Genomic DNA, 20,283 nt, shown 5'->3' with positions numbered 1-20,283 from the left:
AAAGTTCTAAATATACAATTTCAAAGTATTTTTTGAATTTCAGAGAGATAGGGTTTTGATATGTATAAAGTATTTAATATTATATACGATTCCAAAGTGTTTTTTATTTTTACTCATCGGGTTTTTTTTGTTTAGTTATGGGAATGAGAAGGATCGTTTCTCTATGATACTTTTACTTCGATATAGATGTCAAAGCAATTTCCCGGCCCGCGTACTACTAACCTTATCCGCTGTCCCGAAAGGTGAAAAAGATATGCACCAAGATCACTTCTGAGCTAACTTCAAAGTATCATGTAAAATAAAGTAAAAAAATAAATAAAGAAGTCAGACAGGGGAATAGGGAAGAAAAAAACACGTGCTCTGCTAGCTTATATGTATGCGCGCGCGTCGGTAGATGTTTTCAATCAACATTCGTTCGCTGCTAGCTTGCCACAGCGAACGCTCGCCCACTAGTGCCCCCCCTTTGCCTTCTCGTCCTAGATTCTAAGAAGCAAGCTGAGTAACGAACAAACATCCATACCTCTGATGAATATCACCATCAGCGTCCTCCTCCTCGGAGTCGTCCAAACCCTTTCTGCGCTCGTCCGCGGAGCCGGCGATGACCAGTTCATCTACTCTAGCTTCACCAGCGCCAACCTCACCATGGACGGCACGGCCACTGTCAGGCCGGCCGGGCTCCTGGAGCTGACCAACGGCACGCTCCAGCTCAAAGGCCACGCCTTCCACCCGACGCCGCTCCGCTTCCGGGAGAGCGGTGGCGCAGGCGCGGTGAGGTCGTTCTCCACCTCATTCGTATTTGGCATCCTCTCCGCTTACCCAGACATGAGTGCCCACGGCATCATCTTTGTCGTGTCCCCAACCACGGATTTCTCCACTGCGCTGGCGAGCCAGTACCTGGGCCTCGTCAATGTCACCAGCAACGGCGACGAGCGCAACCGGATATTCGCCGTCGAGCTGGACACCTTGCAGCAGGACGAGTTCCGCGACATCAACGACAACCACGTCGGCGTGGACATCAACAGCCTCATTTCTCTGGACTCCAGCGATGCCGGCTACTACGATGATGAAGGAAGCTTTAAGAATCTCTCGCTAATAAGCCACGAGGAGATGCGAGTGTGGGTCGACTACGACGCAGCTAGCATCCGGATCAACGTGACCTTAGCTCCTCTCAGCTTGGCCAAACCTGCCAAGCCGCTGATCTCGGCCATCTACAACCTGTCTTCGGTGCTGACCGACATGGCGTATGTCGGTTTCTCATCGGCCACAGGCTCATTCAACTCGAGGCACTACGTGCTGGGCTGGAGCTTCGCCATGGACGTTCCTGCTCCGGCTATCGACATTACCAAGCTGCCGAAGTTGCCCCGTGAGGGCCCAAAGGCTCGGTCCAAGGTTTTGGAGATCGTCCTCCCAATAGCATCTGCAGCGGTCGTCTTTTGCCTCGGCACTGCCATCATTTTATTGATGCGTAGAAGAAGGAAGTACTCTGAGCTACGGGAAGATTGGGAGGTTGAGTTCGGGCCACACCGGTTCCCCTACAAGGATCTGCATCGTGCCACTGAAGGATTCAGAAACAAGAACTTGCTTGGCGTTGGAGGGTTTGGGAGAGTCTACAAAGGTGTGCTTCCTATTTCTGATCTTGACATTGCTGTGAAGAAGGTGTCACATAACTCGAGCCAGGGCATGAAGGAATTCATCGCTGAGGTTGCGAGTCTAGGTCGTCTCCAGCATCGCAATCTGGTGCGTTTACTTGGCTATTGCCGAAGAAAAGGTGAACTCCTTCTGGTGTATGAGTACATGTCTAATGGAAGTCTTGACAAGTACCTGTATGATCAAGACAAAAGACCAACTCTGAGTTGGCCTCAAAGGTTTAAGATCATCAAGGACATTGCATCTGGCCTACTCTACCTCCATGAGGAGTGGGAGAAAGTAGTCATCCATCGAGATATCAAAGCAAGTAACGTGCTCCTCGACAGTGGGATGAATGGACGGCTAGGCGATTTCGGCCTAGCAAGGTTGTACAACCATGGCACAGACCCACAAAGCACTCATGTGGTTGGTACAATAGGTTACCTAGCCCCAGAGCTTGCACGCACAAGCAAGGCAACCCCTCTGACAGACGTCTTCGCCTTTGGTACATTCATCCTTGAGGTCACTTGTGGGAGAAGGCCTATTTTCCAAGATGCAATTGGCAGCCAGATTATGCTGGTTGATTGGGTGCTGGAGCATTGGCGTGGAGGAACGCTTGCTGACACGGTTGATGCAAACCTCCATGGTGATTTCATTGTCAGTGAGGCGTGTCTGGTGCTCGAGTTGGGGCTCATGTGCTCGCATCCTTTTGTGAATGCAAGGCCCAGCATGCGGCAAGTGGAACAGTTCCTGAGTAAGGAGGTACCACTGCCAGAGCTGAGGCCTACCAACATGAGCTTCCACATGCTGGCACTAACGACGCAGAACCAAGGATTTGACTCATATGTACAATCATATCCATCGTCTTCTATGGCAAGCATCAGTACAACTTCTCTAGCCCCTTAGTAGGAAGATGGCTTGCGTGTTACCTTTTGTGCTTGTCCCACAAAATAGTTATGTATAAAACAATTTTGTTTCCCGGTTAATATATCGCTCTGTTCGGAAGAGATTGCTCACCAAGCAGCTTAGCCTGCGCAGCTACAGCAACAGAATGACAAGGCGACTGCAGCTGCAGCAAGCTGAACTGAACAACTGTATATAGTTACTGCCCATGCAACAAGCAGCAAGTGGTAATTAACGGCACACCTTAAAACATTTGGTCGCAAAATTAGCAATGTATTTGAGTTTTCTCAGATGGTGAGAAAAGATTGTTGACAAATTGATTCCAGCATATAAGTAGTTTAATATCAGGACTACACAATTAACATTCAAAGGATAAGGAATAAATAAGTAGTATTTGTTCATGTAGGCTTACACCACGCCTAATCCAGAGGAACACTAAAATCCACGAAAGTAATTAACAATGAGAAAAGATCATGTTACATACCAGTGTGAACATGAAAATAAAACACTTTATTACCTCTTACAAAACATCTAGGTGTAGAGAGTGAAAACTTAAGACAACTGCATTCTTGATTTATTTGGTGAGCCAAAACATCAAGGCAGATACTTGTAACAGCAATGTGAAATCAAGGAAGTGTGACGACGATCGTCAAAGTTGTGCACCCTCCATCTTCAATTTTGAGTGTGACCTGACATCGACTGTACTGGGGACTAATCAACCCTCCATAGTCAATGAAGTTTTGTGTTGGTAGATGGCTCACATCAAATATCCTGTTCACAAGGCAACCATGAATTATTGACAAGTACGTATCTCTGAAGTGAATGGGACTTCAACCTTCTTTAATTTGACTTATTTAGGTCTCTCATCAATGTGATTTGGTTAAAGGTATTTGAGTTATTTCAACAGGTTCAAATTGCAGAGGAAAGGGTAAAAAAGATTGTGGAAAGTGTTAATTAAATGAGATCAATACACCGTGCAGTGGTAGATATTTTTTTGTTCTCTCCAAGGTTGTAGCTTACATGATGGTAAAAATTTCGCTTTGTCTTTTATGTGGTAGCTATGACCTGGTCCAGACTGATGGCATCTGGACAATCAGGTAACCCGGAACCACAGGAACCACAGGGAAGCAACCAAATCACAGAAGACTCGTACTGCAGATTGTTCCCTGCCACTCACGGTACCATATCTTCTAGAAACCAAGATCTTGAGGTGACTTCTGTTCAGTCTCCTTTGTTGATTTTCATATATATGTATCTTCGCTCCAAGTTCCACGAAAGTTAATAGAAGGGCAAGGCAATCGTTAAATTCAATTCCCCATGGAAATCACCCAAACTTACAAGTACCCCATAGTCCCATACAAAAAGTTACATTTATTACGACCCACAAGGCCACAAGTTTTACCTTGACCAAATCCACTTCAAGTTTTTTTTTTCATAAAAAAACACAGAGTACGGACATAAATGCTCGCATACATGCATCTTAATCTTATAGTAGATGAAGTTATTATCAATCACTACGGGATTCACCCAGTTTGCCGTATGCCAAAGGCATACGGCAAAGGCCGAAAAGCACACGGCAAAGTGTTTGCCATGTGTAACACACGGCAAACAGCTCACGGCATACAAGCGCCGACAAAGTATCCCTTTGCCGTGGGTCGTTTCTCAGGCACACGACAAAAGTTTTGCCGTGCGCCCCGCTGGCCCATGGCAAAAAAAAGTGAACTCGATGGCGACTTGATAGGGAATGGCAGCTTTGCCGTGTGCCCTGACGGCGAGGCACACGGTAAAGATTTAAATTTTGCCGTGTGCCAGAAGAAGTACACACGACAAAGATTTAACATTTCCCGTGTGTCAAGGTACACGACAAAGTTTGAATCTTTGCCATGTGCCATGGCAATTACACACGGCAAAGCCTGCTTCTAGCTTGTCATAAGCCCTCTTTGCCATGTGCCATGGTAAAAGCACACGGCAAAGTGACCATATTTTCCCATTTTTTTTTCTGTATATGGTACCCCAATCAGCACAGCCAGTTCATATATATCACAATAAACATCACAGTCATCTCATGTATCACAATAAGCATCTCAGGCATTTTATGTAGTCCACAAATGCAAATAAACTCGTTCATCCACAACCACAAGCCATAGACGTCCATACAAGTCCAAATGCAAAGCAAACATATATATCCATACAAACCTAGTCCATAGATGTCACTAGGCCACCGCCGGCGGCAGTGGCGGCGGCGGCTGCGGCCACCACGGCGGCCATTGAGGCATCCACTGAGGCAGCGGCTGAGACGTCCACTGAGGTGGCACAGACGGTGACATGTCTGGATTGACTGGCTCATCATTGGCTGCCGCCGATTGATTCTGCACATAGGTGAATACATTGCATGTGTGAGACAAGATTTAAGTTAGGAACATTCGAAGTAATTCATTGTAGTTGTATCCTAAGTCATTAGTTCTAAGTCATTGTAGGTTTATCCATCATTAAAAGTGCTAAGTCACTATGACAAATGAAACTAAAAGATTATCAAGTCACTCACAGGAGTTGGAGTAGTTGCACGAGGAGGAAGTGGAATCGGAGTGAATGGTGGCGGTGAAAGACCCATCGCCGAGCCCAGAGTTTGCATGCACTAAAGAGCCTGATCCAATCTCTGCTGCATCTGCTCCCGCTCAGTCTGCCACCTCGCCTCCGCCGCCTCCTGCCATGCTTGAAAGTCTGCTTCCATCTGGGCCTACAATATTTGATCCCAGGGTTAGAATACAAAGCAAACGTATGTAAAAATCAAGGAACGACAGATGAAACAGACTTGAGTGCCTCCATCTGGGTCTATGCAGTGTCTGGCCGTGGGCGAATGGCTGGGCTTGAGCTGGTGCTCCTAACTCGAATCTGTGAGAGAGTGGGAGTACTGGCCGTGTCGAGTGGGTTGTCGCCAATCCAGAACAGGCCATGCTTCTTGCCTAATCCCACCCTCATGACGATTTCTCCATCAAGGGATTGCGTGCTCGGATCAAACTCCAGCCCATGGACCTCCCTTGCCATCGAGGTGTAATCACTGAGGCGGCTGTGGAAGGTCGTGTTGCTGTACACTTCGGGTAGGTCCTCCGGGTTGTAGGTGACATCAGACGTCGCGTTCCCCTTGTGGGCCAAAGCATATGCCAAGAGCTGGGAGCAAGGCTGGCCACCATGTGCCGCCCACTGTGAAAAAAGCAAGATGATTAGAAATTATGCAAAATTGAGCGTTAGAATAAAGAAATGAATTCACATACCCATCTAGCCACATACTCGGTGAGGTGACGGTTGCCCTGATGGTGCGGTGCACCTGGCATCATCAAATGCCGCTCCCGGCAAGCGTTGTGGATCTCCACCCAACCTTTCGTGCAACACATGTCCACTATCATTTCCCAGCACTGAGTATCCCCGGCTAACCACCACGGAGGCACCTGCACATCATCAATTACATAACATATAAGAAGATCAAATGGAGCATACTTGATCGAAGAAAAAGTCAGTATTAATAATGTTGCATATATTTACCTGCAGGTATTGTTCCCGGGTGAGCCTAATGTTTCTCGCAACCGGTTTGCCGACCTTCATGTGTTTGATGCAAGCCTTGTAGTCTATGATGGCCTGGATGCACGTATCGTAAAGCATATCCGCCATTAGCTTGTAACAGGCTTTGTTAGCCACCTGCCTCGCCTTGGGCAGCAGTCCCTCCTCACATATGTAGAAATGTTGTGCATAAACACGAACGAAGTCATTATTTCAAGAATGTACAATAAATGCGATGTATTTAGAAATGTACTGCCAGGAAGACTTACCCACAGTTCGTTCAACACTCGCTCCGCCTTGTTGCGATATTCCCAGCCTTCTCGATCTATGCGGTCTTCGGCGGCGATGTAGTTCTCCCATGACAACATCGGCTGAAGTTGGCCAGCAATCTGCATGTGGCCAGGGTAGTGTAGCCTGCAGAGCAGCCCCAGCATGTCATTGGGCATGCGTTTGTGAGCACATGGAGCAACGATCACAAAATTCCTGCCCAAGTGATTAATACAAAATATTAGTCTCAATTGTGATTTTGAATATATCAAAAGAAAACATAGTGATAACATCTGAAGTTACTTACCTTTTCCCATCAATGCGAATAATCGGCTGTCTCTCTAAAGGTATTGATCGATTCGGGAGCCTCGAGGGGCCTTGCTGCCTGACGGTAGGTATGGCCCCTCCTCCTCCTCCTCCTCCTCCTCCTCCTCCTCCTCCTCCTGCTCACCAGAGGCGTACGGCTCAGGTACCGTGTCGTCGTCCTCCTCCTTAGACGAAGCGGAGGCTACAGGTGAGGGTGACCTCATGCGAGCCCCCTTCCTTCCCCTCCTCCCCCGAGCCGTGCCGGAGGCCTCAGCTACTGCAGGCGCCGATGAACTCACTCCACCATTCCCTCTTCCCCTGCCTCTCTATCGAGTCGTCCGGGAGCACATCTTTGATCAATCTCTTGGAATTAAAAAAAGTAAACCAATCAGTAGATGTATTAGAAATAAATTAGTACAAGTAGTAAATAAGTTAGTACAACTACTAAAATAAACAAAATATAATTAGAAAATAACATAGTATTACAGCTAGTAAATTAATTAGTATGGTTATTACTTGTATTAGAAATACTCATCATGATCGGGATTAGCTGGATCATATGTCTCATCATCGCTATCATGCATGTCGATATAATCAACGCCGTGCTCTAAAGGAGGAACGCTGTCATCATTACTATCATTGCCTAAATGTAATCGCTCAAGTAATTCTAAGTCCTTCACATTATGAACCTCATCCCCGACATCCTCGTTAAGAACCCTTTCATTGTCTACTTCCATTCCAATTGCTTCGGTTAAGTCTATCTCAAAACTCCCTTCTAGCCCATCTTCTTGAAAGGACTCACCGGCATATGTGTTTGGGTGTATGTTGTAATCCTCATTGTTCGGGACATGTAGTTTACTGTGTTGTGATACCTTATACACAACATCCCAACCCTTGAGACGATCGTCAGTTTGGAATGGGTATGAGAGATAATAAACTTGCGTGGCCTGTTGAGCCACAAAATAGAGATCGTCTCCTGGGTACACGAGTGACTGTTGAATTTCAACTAGCCCAAGATTCGGGGTCCGTCTCACAGCTTGAGGATAAAACCAATGGCATTTGAATATGGCAGGTTTTAGAGGTTTGGAATCATGAAACATGAGTTTGTATATTTCTTCGATTCTTCCATAGTACTCGAGCCCATCGTCTCCTGGCGTAAAAACTCTGGTATTTGTGATTCTTCGATTGGGCCGACTCTGCTCGTGCCTTGTTGTGTGAAAGTGATATTCATTCACACCATAAGCTCCAAATGACTTGACTCTATAGGCACAGCCATTGGCAACCTGCCACAACTCGGCACTCATAGACACATCGGTTTGGGCTTGCAAGTTCAAGCAGGATAGTTCGTCATATTATTCGCACGTATGAGCAACTTGTAATGTCATACTATGAACAAGATAAATTGGACATTAACTTCTGTTTGAACCAAGAAATGAAATCAGGCCTTTCATTTCCCGCAACCTATCCAAGAAGTGCATGAAAACTAACCTCATCTACGCATCCTCAGGCTGTCCAAAAAATATGGACAATTTGAAACAGATACGGTTCTAGATATGCAAAGATATGCGTATTTCAAAACGTATCTCTTTCGAACGGGAGATGCCTAACTAGGTTGCATGATCTACGAATGTGATACGGACAGAGGGGTCTTTTGCATGTGCTCACCTAGGGCTCGACGGTAGGCGAGTCAGTGAAGCGCGTGTTGGTGGAGATGGGCCACAGTGGTCGGTGCTACCTCTCCTAAAAAAAGAACAAAATAGGGTCAAATCAAAATTTTGGCTGCACCTCCCCTGCACGGTGAGGTTTCCAAAACCTGCAACAAAATAACGGCACCATGGCCGACATACATACAACGGCACAATGGCAGACAATCACATACAATGGTACAATGGCCGACATCAAACCAACCTGCACGGAAGGCACGGCGAGGGGCGACGGTGCGATGGCACAGCGAGTGTGGCAACGGCTAGAGGCGGTGGTGCATGATCCTTATTGCAAAACCAAAGCAAATATTATGAATGTCTAGCTATATACACTACTAACTAATCTAAATTACTGTAAATGTAACTATATATCACTAACTCTAACTAAATTACCATAACTATATATCTAGCTATATACACTACTAACTAAACTAAACAACTAAATTAACTAAACTAAACTAACTAATCTAATTGAACAAACTAACTAACGAACTAACTAACTAATTAAACTAACTAAAAATTAAACTAATTCACAAGAAATTGAGCTAGAAATTAAACAAATTCACTAGAATTTGAACTAATTCACTAGAAATTGAAATAAATTATGCTGTAAAAATTAACCGGACGGAGCACTGGCCGGAGGGGGCCTGGAGGCCGTGGGGGGCGGCGGCCATGGCCTGGGCTGACCGCGGCAGCTGGCTCGGCCGTGAGCTCGACGACCATGGCCGCAGGGCCGCAGCTTGGCCATGGCTTGGGTCAGAGCTCGGTCAAAATGAAATAGGAATAGGAGAAATAACCTGACCACAAAGAATGGTGAAGGATGCAAAAATCATGGAATAGGAGAAATATCTGACCACGATTGAGGGTGACTGACACATAACACCACGGTGATCTAATCATTATGTACAAGCTAGGGTTAGAACCATGTCACATAATCGTTATGTACAAGCTAAGTGTAGGAGGTCAGCGACGCCCGAGTAGGAGGAGAGGCTCACTGCCGATGAGGAGGTGGCGGTCAGTGACGCTCGAGGAGGAGGAGGGCGGTAGTCGGTCGGCGGCGTGGAGGATGAGGAGGCTCTGGTCCCAGCCCACACGCGGTGGCGTGGAGGAGAGTGATGGTCAGACGGCGACATGGACCAGGGACGACAGGTACCGGTCCCGCGATGGCTTTGTGGAGGCAGCGGTCTGGGGCCCAAGGAGGAGGGGCTCACCAGCGACAAAGAGGCGGCGGTCATCGACGCCCGAGGAGGAGGAGGGCAGCGGTCGGTCGGCGGCGTGGAGGATGAGGAGGCGCTGGTCCCGGCCCACGCGCGGCGGCGTGGAGGAGGCGAGGAGAGGTGGAAGTGGGCTAGGGTTTGGAAGAGGAAACGGCCAAGTGTCGTTCTATATATTCAAACGAAAGAGAAAGGTGAGGTGTGATATATGTTGCCCATCACCTATGTCACCTGAAACTACAACTGGCGTCACATAAGTGACGCGCAATATATGTAGCACGTCACCTATGTCATGTGACGCGCCTAGCAACATTCAATTGCTGGGAATCGCAACCGCCGGTGCCCTCTCTGTGCACGACTGCACACGCAAGCCATCTCCGCAACCGCGCTCCCTCTCAGCAACCGCGCGTAGTTTCGCATTCATCTCTCGATCCCACGATCTCTGGCCGTCGCCATTATATACTGCCTCACGGCCGCTCTCCTCACACCCCTACTCTCGCGCGCCCTAGGTACAACGATGTTGGGTTCCGGCTCTCACTACAGCCGCCGCCGCTACGTTCAAGTGGACTGAACGTCATCGTTGTCGTTGCCTTCTTCTCCCCTCGCCGCCATCGCCAGTCGCCTCCTCCTGCTATGGCTCCAGCCCCGGCTCCTGCGCTGGCCCCTGCTCCGGCCCCGGTGCCTGCGTCGGCCCCTGCTCCGGCTCCGGCTCTGGTACCGGCCCCGGTGCCTACGCCGGCCCCTGCTCCAGCATCGGCTCCAGCCCCTACTCCGGCACCTGATGATCCGGGGTTCGATCCGGACCACCCCTTCGGCCTCGACGATACCTGGGCAATCGGCATCATGAAGGATTCATTCAACGAGTTGAACGACTACCTCGTCCGCCTTGGGAAACTGGAGGTGAACTCGCCACTTGTGGAGGACGTTGCCGGATATGTCTACGCCATCTTCAAGGTGGTGGAAGTTATCAGGGAGCTGCCATGACTATGTATATCGTAGTTTGTATGCAGGTCCCTTTATATATATCTTGCAATAATCTCAGCATTGTTACCTCGCAATTTTCATCCTTTTGTTAGATAGGGCATACACATAGGTGACAAACTATACACGTAATACGTCACTTTTCAAGGACCACAGGTTAAGCGCATCACAAGACGCGGTGACGCACTAAGTAAAGGCTGTTACCTTTGCTTCTTAGGTCCTGGCCCGTCACTTTTGTATGGACTATAGGTGACGCGCTAAGAATGTAGCGCGTCACCTGTAGTATAGGTGACTTGCAATGTTAAGCCCCGTCACCTTTGCTCTCTCGCAAAGGTGACGGGTCATGTTTCTAGTGAGGCCCCAAAATGATCCAAGATGACGCACGGAGATGAAGCCCGTCACCTTTACTTGAGGGGTGACGGGCGACAACTGCCCGTCACCTTTGTGCGCGTCACTATAGGTCATTTCTTACATAGTGAAAGCTTCCATTTTGCCGTGTGTCACCGAGATCCCACAGCAAAATTTTAATGGCCGGGCAACTTCCGTCCATGGTGACATCTTTGCCATGTGCCAGGAGTTAGACAAACGACAAAGAGAAATATTTGCCTTATGTTTTTTCATTGCCCTCGGCAAAAACCCAATTTGCCGTGAGTTTTTTGTCCGGCACTCGGCATATAATGTGTTTGTCATGTGCCCAAGAAGTTGCTCACAGCAAAGAGCTAGGCACATGGCAAACACGGCAAACTAGGTTCCTAGAGGTAGACTCTGGTGATGGTCAAAAAAGGCAGTTCACGATCCCCGTGAAAATCCTACGGTACCTTCCGTTCGTACAGAGGATCCAATGGCTTTACATGACCGAAGAATCTGCAAAACAGATGACAATCTGCAAAACAGATGACATGGCACAAAAATGGTCGTCGACACAATCCTGAGAAGCTTGTACACCCATCCGATGCTGAATCATGGACCCATTTTGTTGGGATTCATCATGCGAAAGCTCTAGAGGCTCGTAATGTACGTGTTGCGCGGGCAACATATGGGTTCCATCCTTATGGAATGGTGGCTGCCCCATACACTTGTTGGCCCGTGTTCGTTATTCCCCTCAGTCCCACCCCCCACCCCCGATGCCCTCTTTCAACGACAGAACATATTCTTGTCGTTGATAATTCCTGAACACCCGGGGAATAATATGAGTGTGTACATGAAGCCTCTGATTGATGATTTGGTCCGTGCTTGGGAGGAAGGGGTATGGACATACGATCGAGCTACAAAGACAAACTTTAAAATGTATGTTTGGTACCACTACTCCCTGCATGACTTGCCGGCGTATGGGCTATTCTGCGGCTGGTATGTTCACGGGAAGTTCCCATGCCCAGTATGCAAGGCAGCTTTGAAGTTCATTTGGTTGAGGAAGGTTGGAAAGTACTCTTTGTTCGACAAACATCGACAATTCCTCCCTCTTGACCATCCATTCAGACGAGACATCAAGAACTTTACGAAAGGTGTCATAGTGAAAAACTCTACACCGTAGATGATGACAGGTGTCGTAGTGGATGCAGAGTCTTGGCGAGAAGATGGGCCAACCTCCACCACCGATGCTATTCCCTTCTCCACCTCCTCCTCATGGCACTCCTGTGAGTTTGAATGATTTAGTTTGTACGTTCCTACCATTAAATCTTATCTCACACATGCAATCTCTTCTCCTTTGTGCAGAATCAATCGGCGGCATAGAATGATGGGCCTAATGACCTAGATTTGTCGCAATGGCTGCATTGGCCACCTCAGTGAGTAGTTGTAGTTGTGGAATAATTGTCTGGACGACTAGCTTGCATTTGCATTTGTGGACTACTTTGTGGCTGTGGAGTTACGATACTAGTTTATTTGCATTTGTGAATTGCTTGTGACTATATGAAATGCCTGTGATCCTTATTGTGATATATATGCGATGCCTATGATGCTTATTATGATATATATATGATGCCTGTAATGTTTATTTGAGGGGTATCACTGCTAGAAAAACTGTCATTTGTACTGGGCCGGAACCCCCGGTTTGTACCGGTTCCGCGCCCGGTACCGCCTGGCCGATAAGTGCGCCGTCACTTAGTACCGGTCAGGCCACCCGGTACTAAAGAGGCACTTTAGTACCGGTCGGTAACACGGACCAGTACTAAAGTGCTTGCCACGGAGGCGCACCTGAAGCAGCCATTTAGTACCGGTTGGTGATACCGACCGGTACTAGATGTCCTTTTTTTATTTTTTCCTTTTTTAGTTTTCAACTAATTCATATTCGTGGACGTTTGCGTATACATATTTGTGTACATCTGTGTATTCGTATTCGTGTATGTCTGCATATTTGTGTTCGTATCTAGCATACAAAAGGCTACATTTATTATATTTATATACACTTGAAATATTACATTTACTTCTAATATATGATATAATGCACTCGGGATTCATGAACTATTTACAAGTTGTCATGCACATAAGTTTTATTCAACAAATTTGTACAAGATACTAGTTCTCTGCCTCTTCATCGCTGATGTCCTTATTCGGATCCAGTCGACCCACACTTATCCTAGGATCCGCATAAAATTCTCCATTTGGATTTATGACCTCATCTAGCTGGAATTCATAGATTGATTCTTGAATTGCTTTGATTATTTCCGGTTCGATGAGGGCCTCTGCCATAGCAGTAATCTGTCAAGTGCAAACACCAATATTTTTAATTAATACTTTGATGAAATTAAATGCAAGTAATTATTAGTAATGTTGTTCTACGTACATTGAATTCATGTTGTGTCATCGAGTTGTGGGTGCAAAAACCTTGCATGTGCTCACATACATAGTAGCCACATAGGTTGTTTCCTTGCTGCTGTCTCAAACACTACATATATATATATGTATATATATATGTAGTTGTATATATGTATGTATGTATGTATGTATGTATACATACATATGTATGTATGCATGTATATATACATATAAATATATATATATATGTATACATGTATATATATGTATGTACATACATACATATATATGTATATATATATACATATATATGTATGTATGTACATACATACATATATATGTACATACATATATATATATACACACACACACATACACACACACACACACACACACACACACACACACACACACACACACACATATATATATATATATATATATATATATATATATATTTACATGTATATATACGCATGGTGTTGACGTGATTCCTATATATTTTTTTGAGGAAGCAAGCCCATGCCTTTTGCATGATGTTTATGAGGTCTTGATAATATTCTTTTGGCTTCCTCAAAGAATCGTACAATCAATCTCGATAATAAGAAGGATCCAGTGGAAACTGTTTCATACACATATATATGTACATATATATATATACATATATATACATATATATATACATGTATGTATATATATTTACATGTATATATATGCATGGTGTTGACGTGATTCCTATATATTTTTTTGAGGAAGCGAGCCCATGCCTTTTGCATGATGTTTATGAGGTCTTGATAATATTCTTTTGGCTTCCTCAAAGAATCGTACAATCAATCTCGATAATAAGAAGGATCCAGTGGAAACTATTTCATACACACATATATATAGGAGAAATGTTGATTACACACACACACACACACACACACACACACACACACACACACATATATATATATATAGGTAAATGATGAAAAAAGGTAAAGAAATCACTCGAAGTTATACGGGAACATAATGTATTGACAAGTGTTCTGCCTATCCAAGGCCATGAATATGTTGTTCTCGGTCCGATTAGGCCATTTCATGACACTCTCCTCATGTATATTAGATGGGTCTATGAAGCCGACGTGGTAGATCCTTTTTTTCTGGCATTCTTGCACCATCATCCTAGACAATTAAAAATGAAGGGAGAGGATGAGAAAACACATAATTAGTAGAGCTAGAGTACTATAGAAATGATTGAAAACACTTACATAGAAAATACACTGAGGAGAGATTTGTCTAAGGCGTCTTGATGGTATAGACCATAAAGATTTATAAATTCAATCCATACGTCATCAATCCCCCGATGGAAATGCCTATCTTGAACTCGAGCACTAAACATTATATTCTCCTCTGCAGTTGATCTCATGTACCATTGATGCAACTCACGCATCCTAGTTGGTAGCCGCAGAATCAACTCTTCCCACATAAGAGGTTCCCCCAACTTGAATGGTTCTCTGGTTGACCCTGGGTGAACCTCGATTTCTCCCCCTTCGAGCTGAGCTTTTGTGAGGCCGCTTTCCAGAACAAATTGAGCAGTAGCTTCATCCTTTTTGGAAAGCACTTTCAGAGGGGGTATTGTTTGCTTGGATTGTTGTCCGAGCTGGGGAACTTGGTTGTACCGACGATTACTTTTCTTCTCATAGGACTTTGTGATTTGGCGGTCATAGTCCGAGAGGGGTTTGCCGTACTTTGGTTGGACTAAGATTTGAAGTACTTCTTTTCGGCCTCTGAAAATGTTTACTTCGGTGGAGGCTTGTTGACGGTCCTTAAGTGCAAAATATTTGCTGTCAACTCCTGCATAAAAACGTAAAAAATGAACATCAATAGTAGTGGTAGGAGTTATTTCTAACAAGTTCCACGAGCTTTGGTGAATTATTGATTGCAAGGACACAAGTCGGGAATAACATGAAAAAACGCAGAAGACACAACAGAAATACACAGAACATCACTGCTTGCGTTACACATCCAAAAGAGGTCCATTTGACAAAGCAAACGGACCAACCAAGGCCGGGCACCGTGAATCCTGAACAAGGGGCCCACAAGGAGAGCATCGGCCAAAGATGGGCCCAAACCGCCTCAAACGGGGTTCGGTCGAACCCATGGATGTGCCGAACCCCCACTGAGGCGGTTTAGGCTCAGTTTTGGCGGGAAGCTTGTGCTTATCCACTAGAAGGCGGTTATCAACGTTCCCGCCCTTATCTCACCCAGGAACCGACCTATTAGGACTATAAAAGGGGCCTCCCTCGCCCCTCTCAACACACCTACACTTGAGCTTCAATTCCTCCATCATATTCTTGTAGTAGTGTCCCTCTAGGTGTTCTCCACCTAGTTGTATATTTAGAAAAGAGGAGGAGAGTGAGAGTAGAAGAGAGGAGGAGTCGGGTTTGTCGGAACCTCCTCAGCTTTTGTACCTCTACGGATCTGCTTCAACTCGAGTTGCATCCAGGTTATATTTTGATATTTCTGAGCTTATTATTTGACTAAATTCAGTTTTTGCTTTATTTCACTTACGGGAATTCTGCTCGACCGAGTGCTCTAGTCCAGGTACCGGGTTAGAGTAGTAATCATTAGCATAGACGTGGTGTCTAGGCTTGTGTTTACCTGAGTTTGCCAACCCCACAGATAGTTGTGGTAGCCCTGGAGGTGATAGCTCCGACCAGGCCTTTGTATTCCACCATGTTCGGGTTGGTGTTTTCGTAGGGCTGTTGGCGGCCTGACCCCGATCACCTTTTCCCAGTCTTTTCGAGGATTGGAAAGGTACTGTCACTCCGAAGTAAGTGAAGTTTAGTGAGCCTGACCCTTTAGCATCTGGTAATCTTGGAAGTACCTTAGGAGACCCTCTCTTCCTACAAAAATATTTTTTCTACCTTTTCTTAGGATGACCTTGGCCCCTTTCTAGTTCACTTCTCGTTCTCCGTGGAAATTGATACCTTGAAATACTCCGGGTGAAAGCTACAGCGGTATCCGTGCGCTTGCGGATTTATCTATTTGCGTTAACAAATACCAACAAGGCTTCTTTGGCGGAGTTGCTCTTTGACATGTTTGCTCACACTTTCGTCCAATTCCTCCTGAGTCATCTGGTATGCTAACTTCGGTGCTGGAGGTTTTTCTTTCTTCTTCGGGGAGGGGGGGTCCTCTTCCTAAGAGGCGGTGGCGGCGGGACCCAAGCCTTTGTGCTATGCTTCTTCACCTTCAGAGGCGGTGACGATGGGACCCAAGGCACTGAACTGGGACTTGAGTCCCTTGCATCATCAGGAGCCGGACTGGAACTCTTTTCGGCTACCGGTGTTGATCTTGAAGTCGAACTGGGACTCCTTTCTGGTGCCAGTGGTGATATCGGAGCCGAAGTGGGACTCCTTTCTGGTGCCGGTGATGATCTCGGAGCTCTTTGACCTACCGGTGAAATTGCGGGCTCGGAGCTGGGAGTTGATGCATCGGCGAAATGTGTTCCGGGCCTGTCCGATTGCGCAAATCGTATGTAGCACTTGTTCCAACAGATCCATGTGTGCATGGCCTGTCCTAGTTCCTCTTCTCCATTGTCTCTAGGGATCTCGAGGTCGAGGTCTTCCCATCCTGACTCGACTCGATCGACCATGACCCTAGCATATCCTTCTGGAATCGGCATGCCATGAATTGTCCCACCTTGGACAGGTACTTCAGCAATACTGTGTGTCACCAATTTGATCTTTTTCCTCTGCTAGTACAAAAGGTCGCAGGAGGTCCTCACGTTGATGTCATCCACTGGGTAATGTTCTGGCTCGTCCGCAACCTCTGCGGGTTGACCTCTGGCTGGGTGCTCCGCGGAAGCGACGCTGCTACGGCGTTGGGAGTCGAGGCTGCTCTCCAAATTGGTGGCTGATCTGGTTTCTTGTTGTTGTGGCTAGCTAGCTACCATTGCACCTTCAATCGAAGCTATCCTTTCTTCCGGGGCATGCATATTATCTTCCTATTTAGCCTTCTTTCTGGATCAACTTCGATAGGTCTCAATGTCAGTACTGAAGTCATGCTTCCATGGAACTACACCCATACACGTCCTGTGTGTTCCGGTGTCCCGAGAGCATACGTCAGCTCATCTTTTTCTCTGTCCAGCTTGAAACTGCCTTCGGACACGGCCTTTAGTGCCTCATCCAGCCTGTTGGCCGCTTCTCTTATGGCGTCGCTGGTGACAAACAAGCCATCTTCCGGGTTCAGGGAGCCTCCATGAGCGTAGAAGAAATACTTTGCTCGCTGCAGCTAGTTGAAAGTTGCCGGTACGATTCCCCTTGCAATGAGGTTGTCTTCCATTTTCTGCCATTTCGGAATCGCCGATGAATAACCTCCTTCCCAAGATGATGAAAGTGCTTCTTTTTGTTCGCGTTCACTTTGGCTTGTGCTGTCCTTTTCTCGCTGTCCTTGGACAATTTGTACTGCACGAATGCATCCCAGTAAGGACGTTGCTTCTTGAAGTTTTTCTCGAAGTCTGGCACGAGGCCCTTCTTTATGAAGTATTTGTTCAACTTCTTCTTGAACGTCTGGAAAGCAATAGACATCTTCTTCATGACCCAATCATTAAAGATTTCTTCTTTGTCCTCTGGGAAACTGAAGTATCGTTTGACATCTGCCCATAGCATTTCCTTCTCTGTGTCAGGGACGATCTCAGCATCATTATCAGTGCTTTTGGTTTTCTTCCATAGTTTGAAGCTAATAGGGATGTTCTCCCTGACATAACATCCGCACTGTTTGAGCACTGTCGTCTTAACTCCCTTGGGAGACTTTGGTTCACCATCGGGGAGGAGAAGGAGAAGGAGATCCATAAGCTGGAGGAAGAAGCCATGAAGCAGTACATCTCGCACTTCTCCATCGACCGACAAGGGAAGGTCACGACGGATGCCGGCTTCGATGCTTCACAGTTTGAGGTAAAATTCGATGAGAGCGAACAGCCCGTTCTTAATTCTGAAATAGCTAATGCTATAGATGATGATGTTTCTTCTCATGTGAATAATAAGTTGGAATTTATTGGTCAAAATATGCATGATATGTTTGATGACCGTTTTAGCCGAATTGAAATACATCTTGGTATGAAGTCTGTCGGTAATAATGCGTCTACATCTAATACCGATAAGACAATTCGTGATTCGGCAATTCCAACTAATAATGCTATTGTGACTAATTCGGCTAATCAGCAAAGCCGAATTAATTATAATGCATCACCTCATGCCAATGTGCCATATGGCGCAGCAAGTTCATTGCGACATTCCACACCGCCGAACTTTGCTCAACCTAGTAGTACACCGATCACAAATCGGCTTAACGCCGATGATGTTGGATCAGGTAGCATCAAAGAGGAGATGATTAAGATATTTCGGCAAACTTTTGGTATAGAGCCTAAAGCCAAATGCCGATCTTATCAAAGGCCATACCCTGAGAATTACGATTATGTTGCATATCCTCAAGGGTTTAAAATTTCTGAATTTGTTAAATTCACTGGTGATGATAGTAGAACTACATTGGAGCATATAGGTCAATTTATTATACAATGTGGTGAAGCTAGCACTAATGATATTTACAAATTGAGGTTATTTCCTTTATCTCTATCGGGTGCTGCATTTACATGGTTTATTTCATTGCCACCCAATTCAGTTTTCACTTTTGCTGATTTAGAGCAAAAATTTCATGATTATTTCTTTAGTGGTGAAACTGAATTGAAATTGTCACATCTCACATCGGTTAAGCAAAAGATACATGAAGGTGTTTCTGAGTATATTAGAAGATTTAGAGATACTAGGAACCGATGTTATAGTTTGACAATTTCTGATAGAGATTTAGCTGATCTAGCTTTTGCTGGTTTACTTGATTTTCATAAAGCAAAGCTAGAGGGACAAGAATTTCTAGATGTTAGTCAAGTCTTACAAAAAGCTCTGGCTAATGAAAGCCGAGCTAAAGAAGCTAGAGATTCTCAAAAGTCTAATGAAAAACCTAATCGTCCTGTTTATGTGCTTGGGTGTGATTCCAATTGTTCGGACGATGAAGGTAAAGATGTTTATACCGCTGAATTTGTTTGGTCCTCTAATGATAAACCTTGCGCTTGTGGTTCTCTTAAGCCGATTCCTAAAGATCGGCAAGAAAGATTTACTTTTGATGTATCCAAATGTGAGAGGATATTTGATGAATTAAATAAGAATGGTTACATCAAGATGTCGCATGTCATACCGCCGCCTGAAGAATTAAAGCGGCGAGCTTATTGCAAATTTCATAATACTTTCTCTCATGCGACTAATGATTGTAATGTGCTTCGGAGACAGATTCAATCGGCTGTTAATGAAGGCCGAATAATTGTTCCACAAATGAAGGTGGATCAGAATCCTTTCCCTGCACATACACATGTGCTTGAATTGAGTAATCCTAAAGTGTTAATTCGGCCAAACCAAGCCGAATCAACAAAAGGAAAAAATATAATCATTGGTGAAGAAAGGTCTGAGCCTTTGAAATCTCATCAGGAAGCTCCAGCAAAGAAGGTCCCTGAAGATTCATTGAAGAATTCAACGCTCGGGGGGCAAGAACAGAAGAAGGGCGCCAGGTCTGCTCAGACCGGTCTGACCGGTCTGGAGACCGGTCTGACCGGTCGATCTGGAATTTCTGGGAAGAATTCCAGAAACAAGAAAGAAAAAGAAAGGCCGAGTTTTAAAGAACTCTTGGCCAAATGTGAGAATAAAGGAGTCGTCCAGAAGCAAAGGGAACGACCGGACAAAGTCAAGGATACAAATCCGTCATCGTCCCAAGAGCAATTGAGTTTGAGCCAAGGTAATTCATTTAATGGACCGATTGCTCCATGGTATTGCTGGTATCCTTGTTATATGCCTTTGGATTATAGTAGGATGCACATGCAGTCATATTATATTCATTATCCTCCTATATATCCAAGCTTTGCTTCACAAAGACCGATTAGCGATAAT

General features: G+C 45.5%; 1 protein-coding gene across 1 annotated transcript; it reads left to right on the top strand.

Annotated features, from left to right (window-relative positions):
- The first annotated feature begins 425 nt into the window (after positions 1–425).
- LOC120670898 (L-type lectin-domain containing receptor kinase SIT2-like) lies at positions 426–2,633 on the top strand. Its single transcript, XM_039951080.1, has one exon. The coding sequence runs from the start codon at positions 526–528 to the stop codon at positions 2,530–2,532; it is 2,007 nt and encodes a 668-aa protein (XP_039807014.1). The 5' UTR covers positions 426–525; the 3' UTR covers positions 2,533–2,633.
- The last annotated feature ends 17,650 nt before the right edge of the window (positions 2,634–20,283 follow it).

The sequence above is a fragment of the Panicum virgatum genome, chromosome 4N (genome assembly GCF_016808335.1).
Source record: "Panicum virgatum strain AP13 chromosome 4N, P.virgatum_v5, whole genome shotgun sequence".
Lineage (NCBI taxonomy): Eukaryota > Viridiplantae > Streptophyta > Magnoliopsida > Poales > Poaceae > Panicum > Panicum virgatum.
Note: the sequence above shows the minus strand (reverse complement) of the source record. Positions and strands in the feature narration are given on the sequence as shown.

Excerpts from the sequence above, each read along its gene's own strand:
- LOC120670898 (XM_039951080.1), top strand. The coding sequence starts at position 526 with ATGAATATCACCATCAGCGTCCTCCTCCTCGGAGTCGTCCAAACCCTT.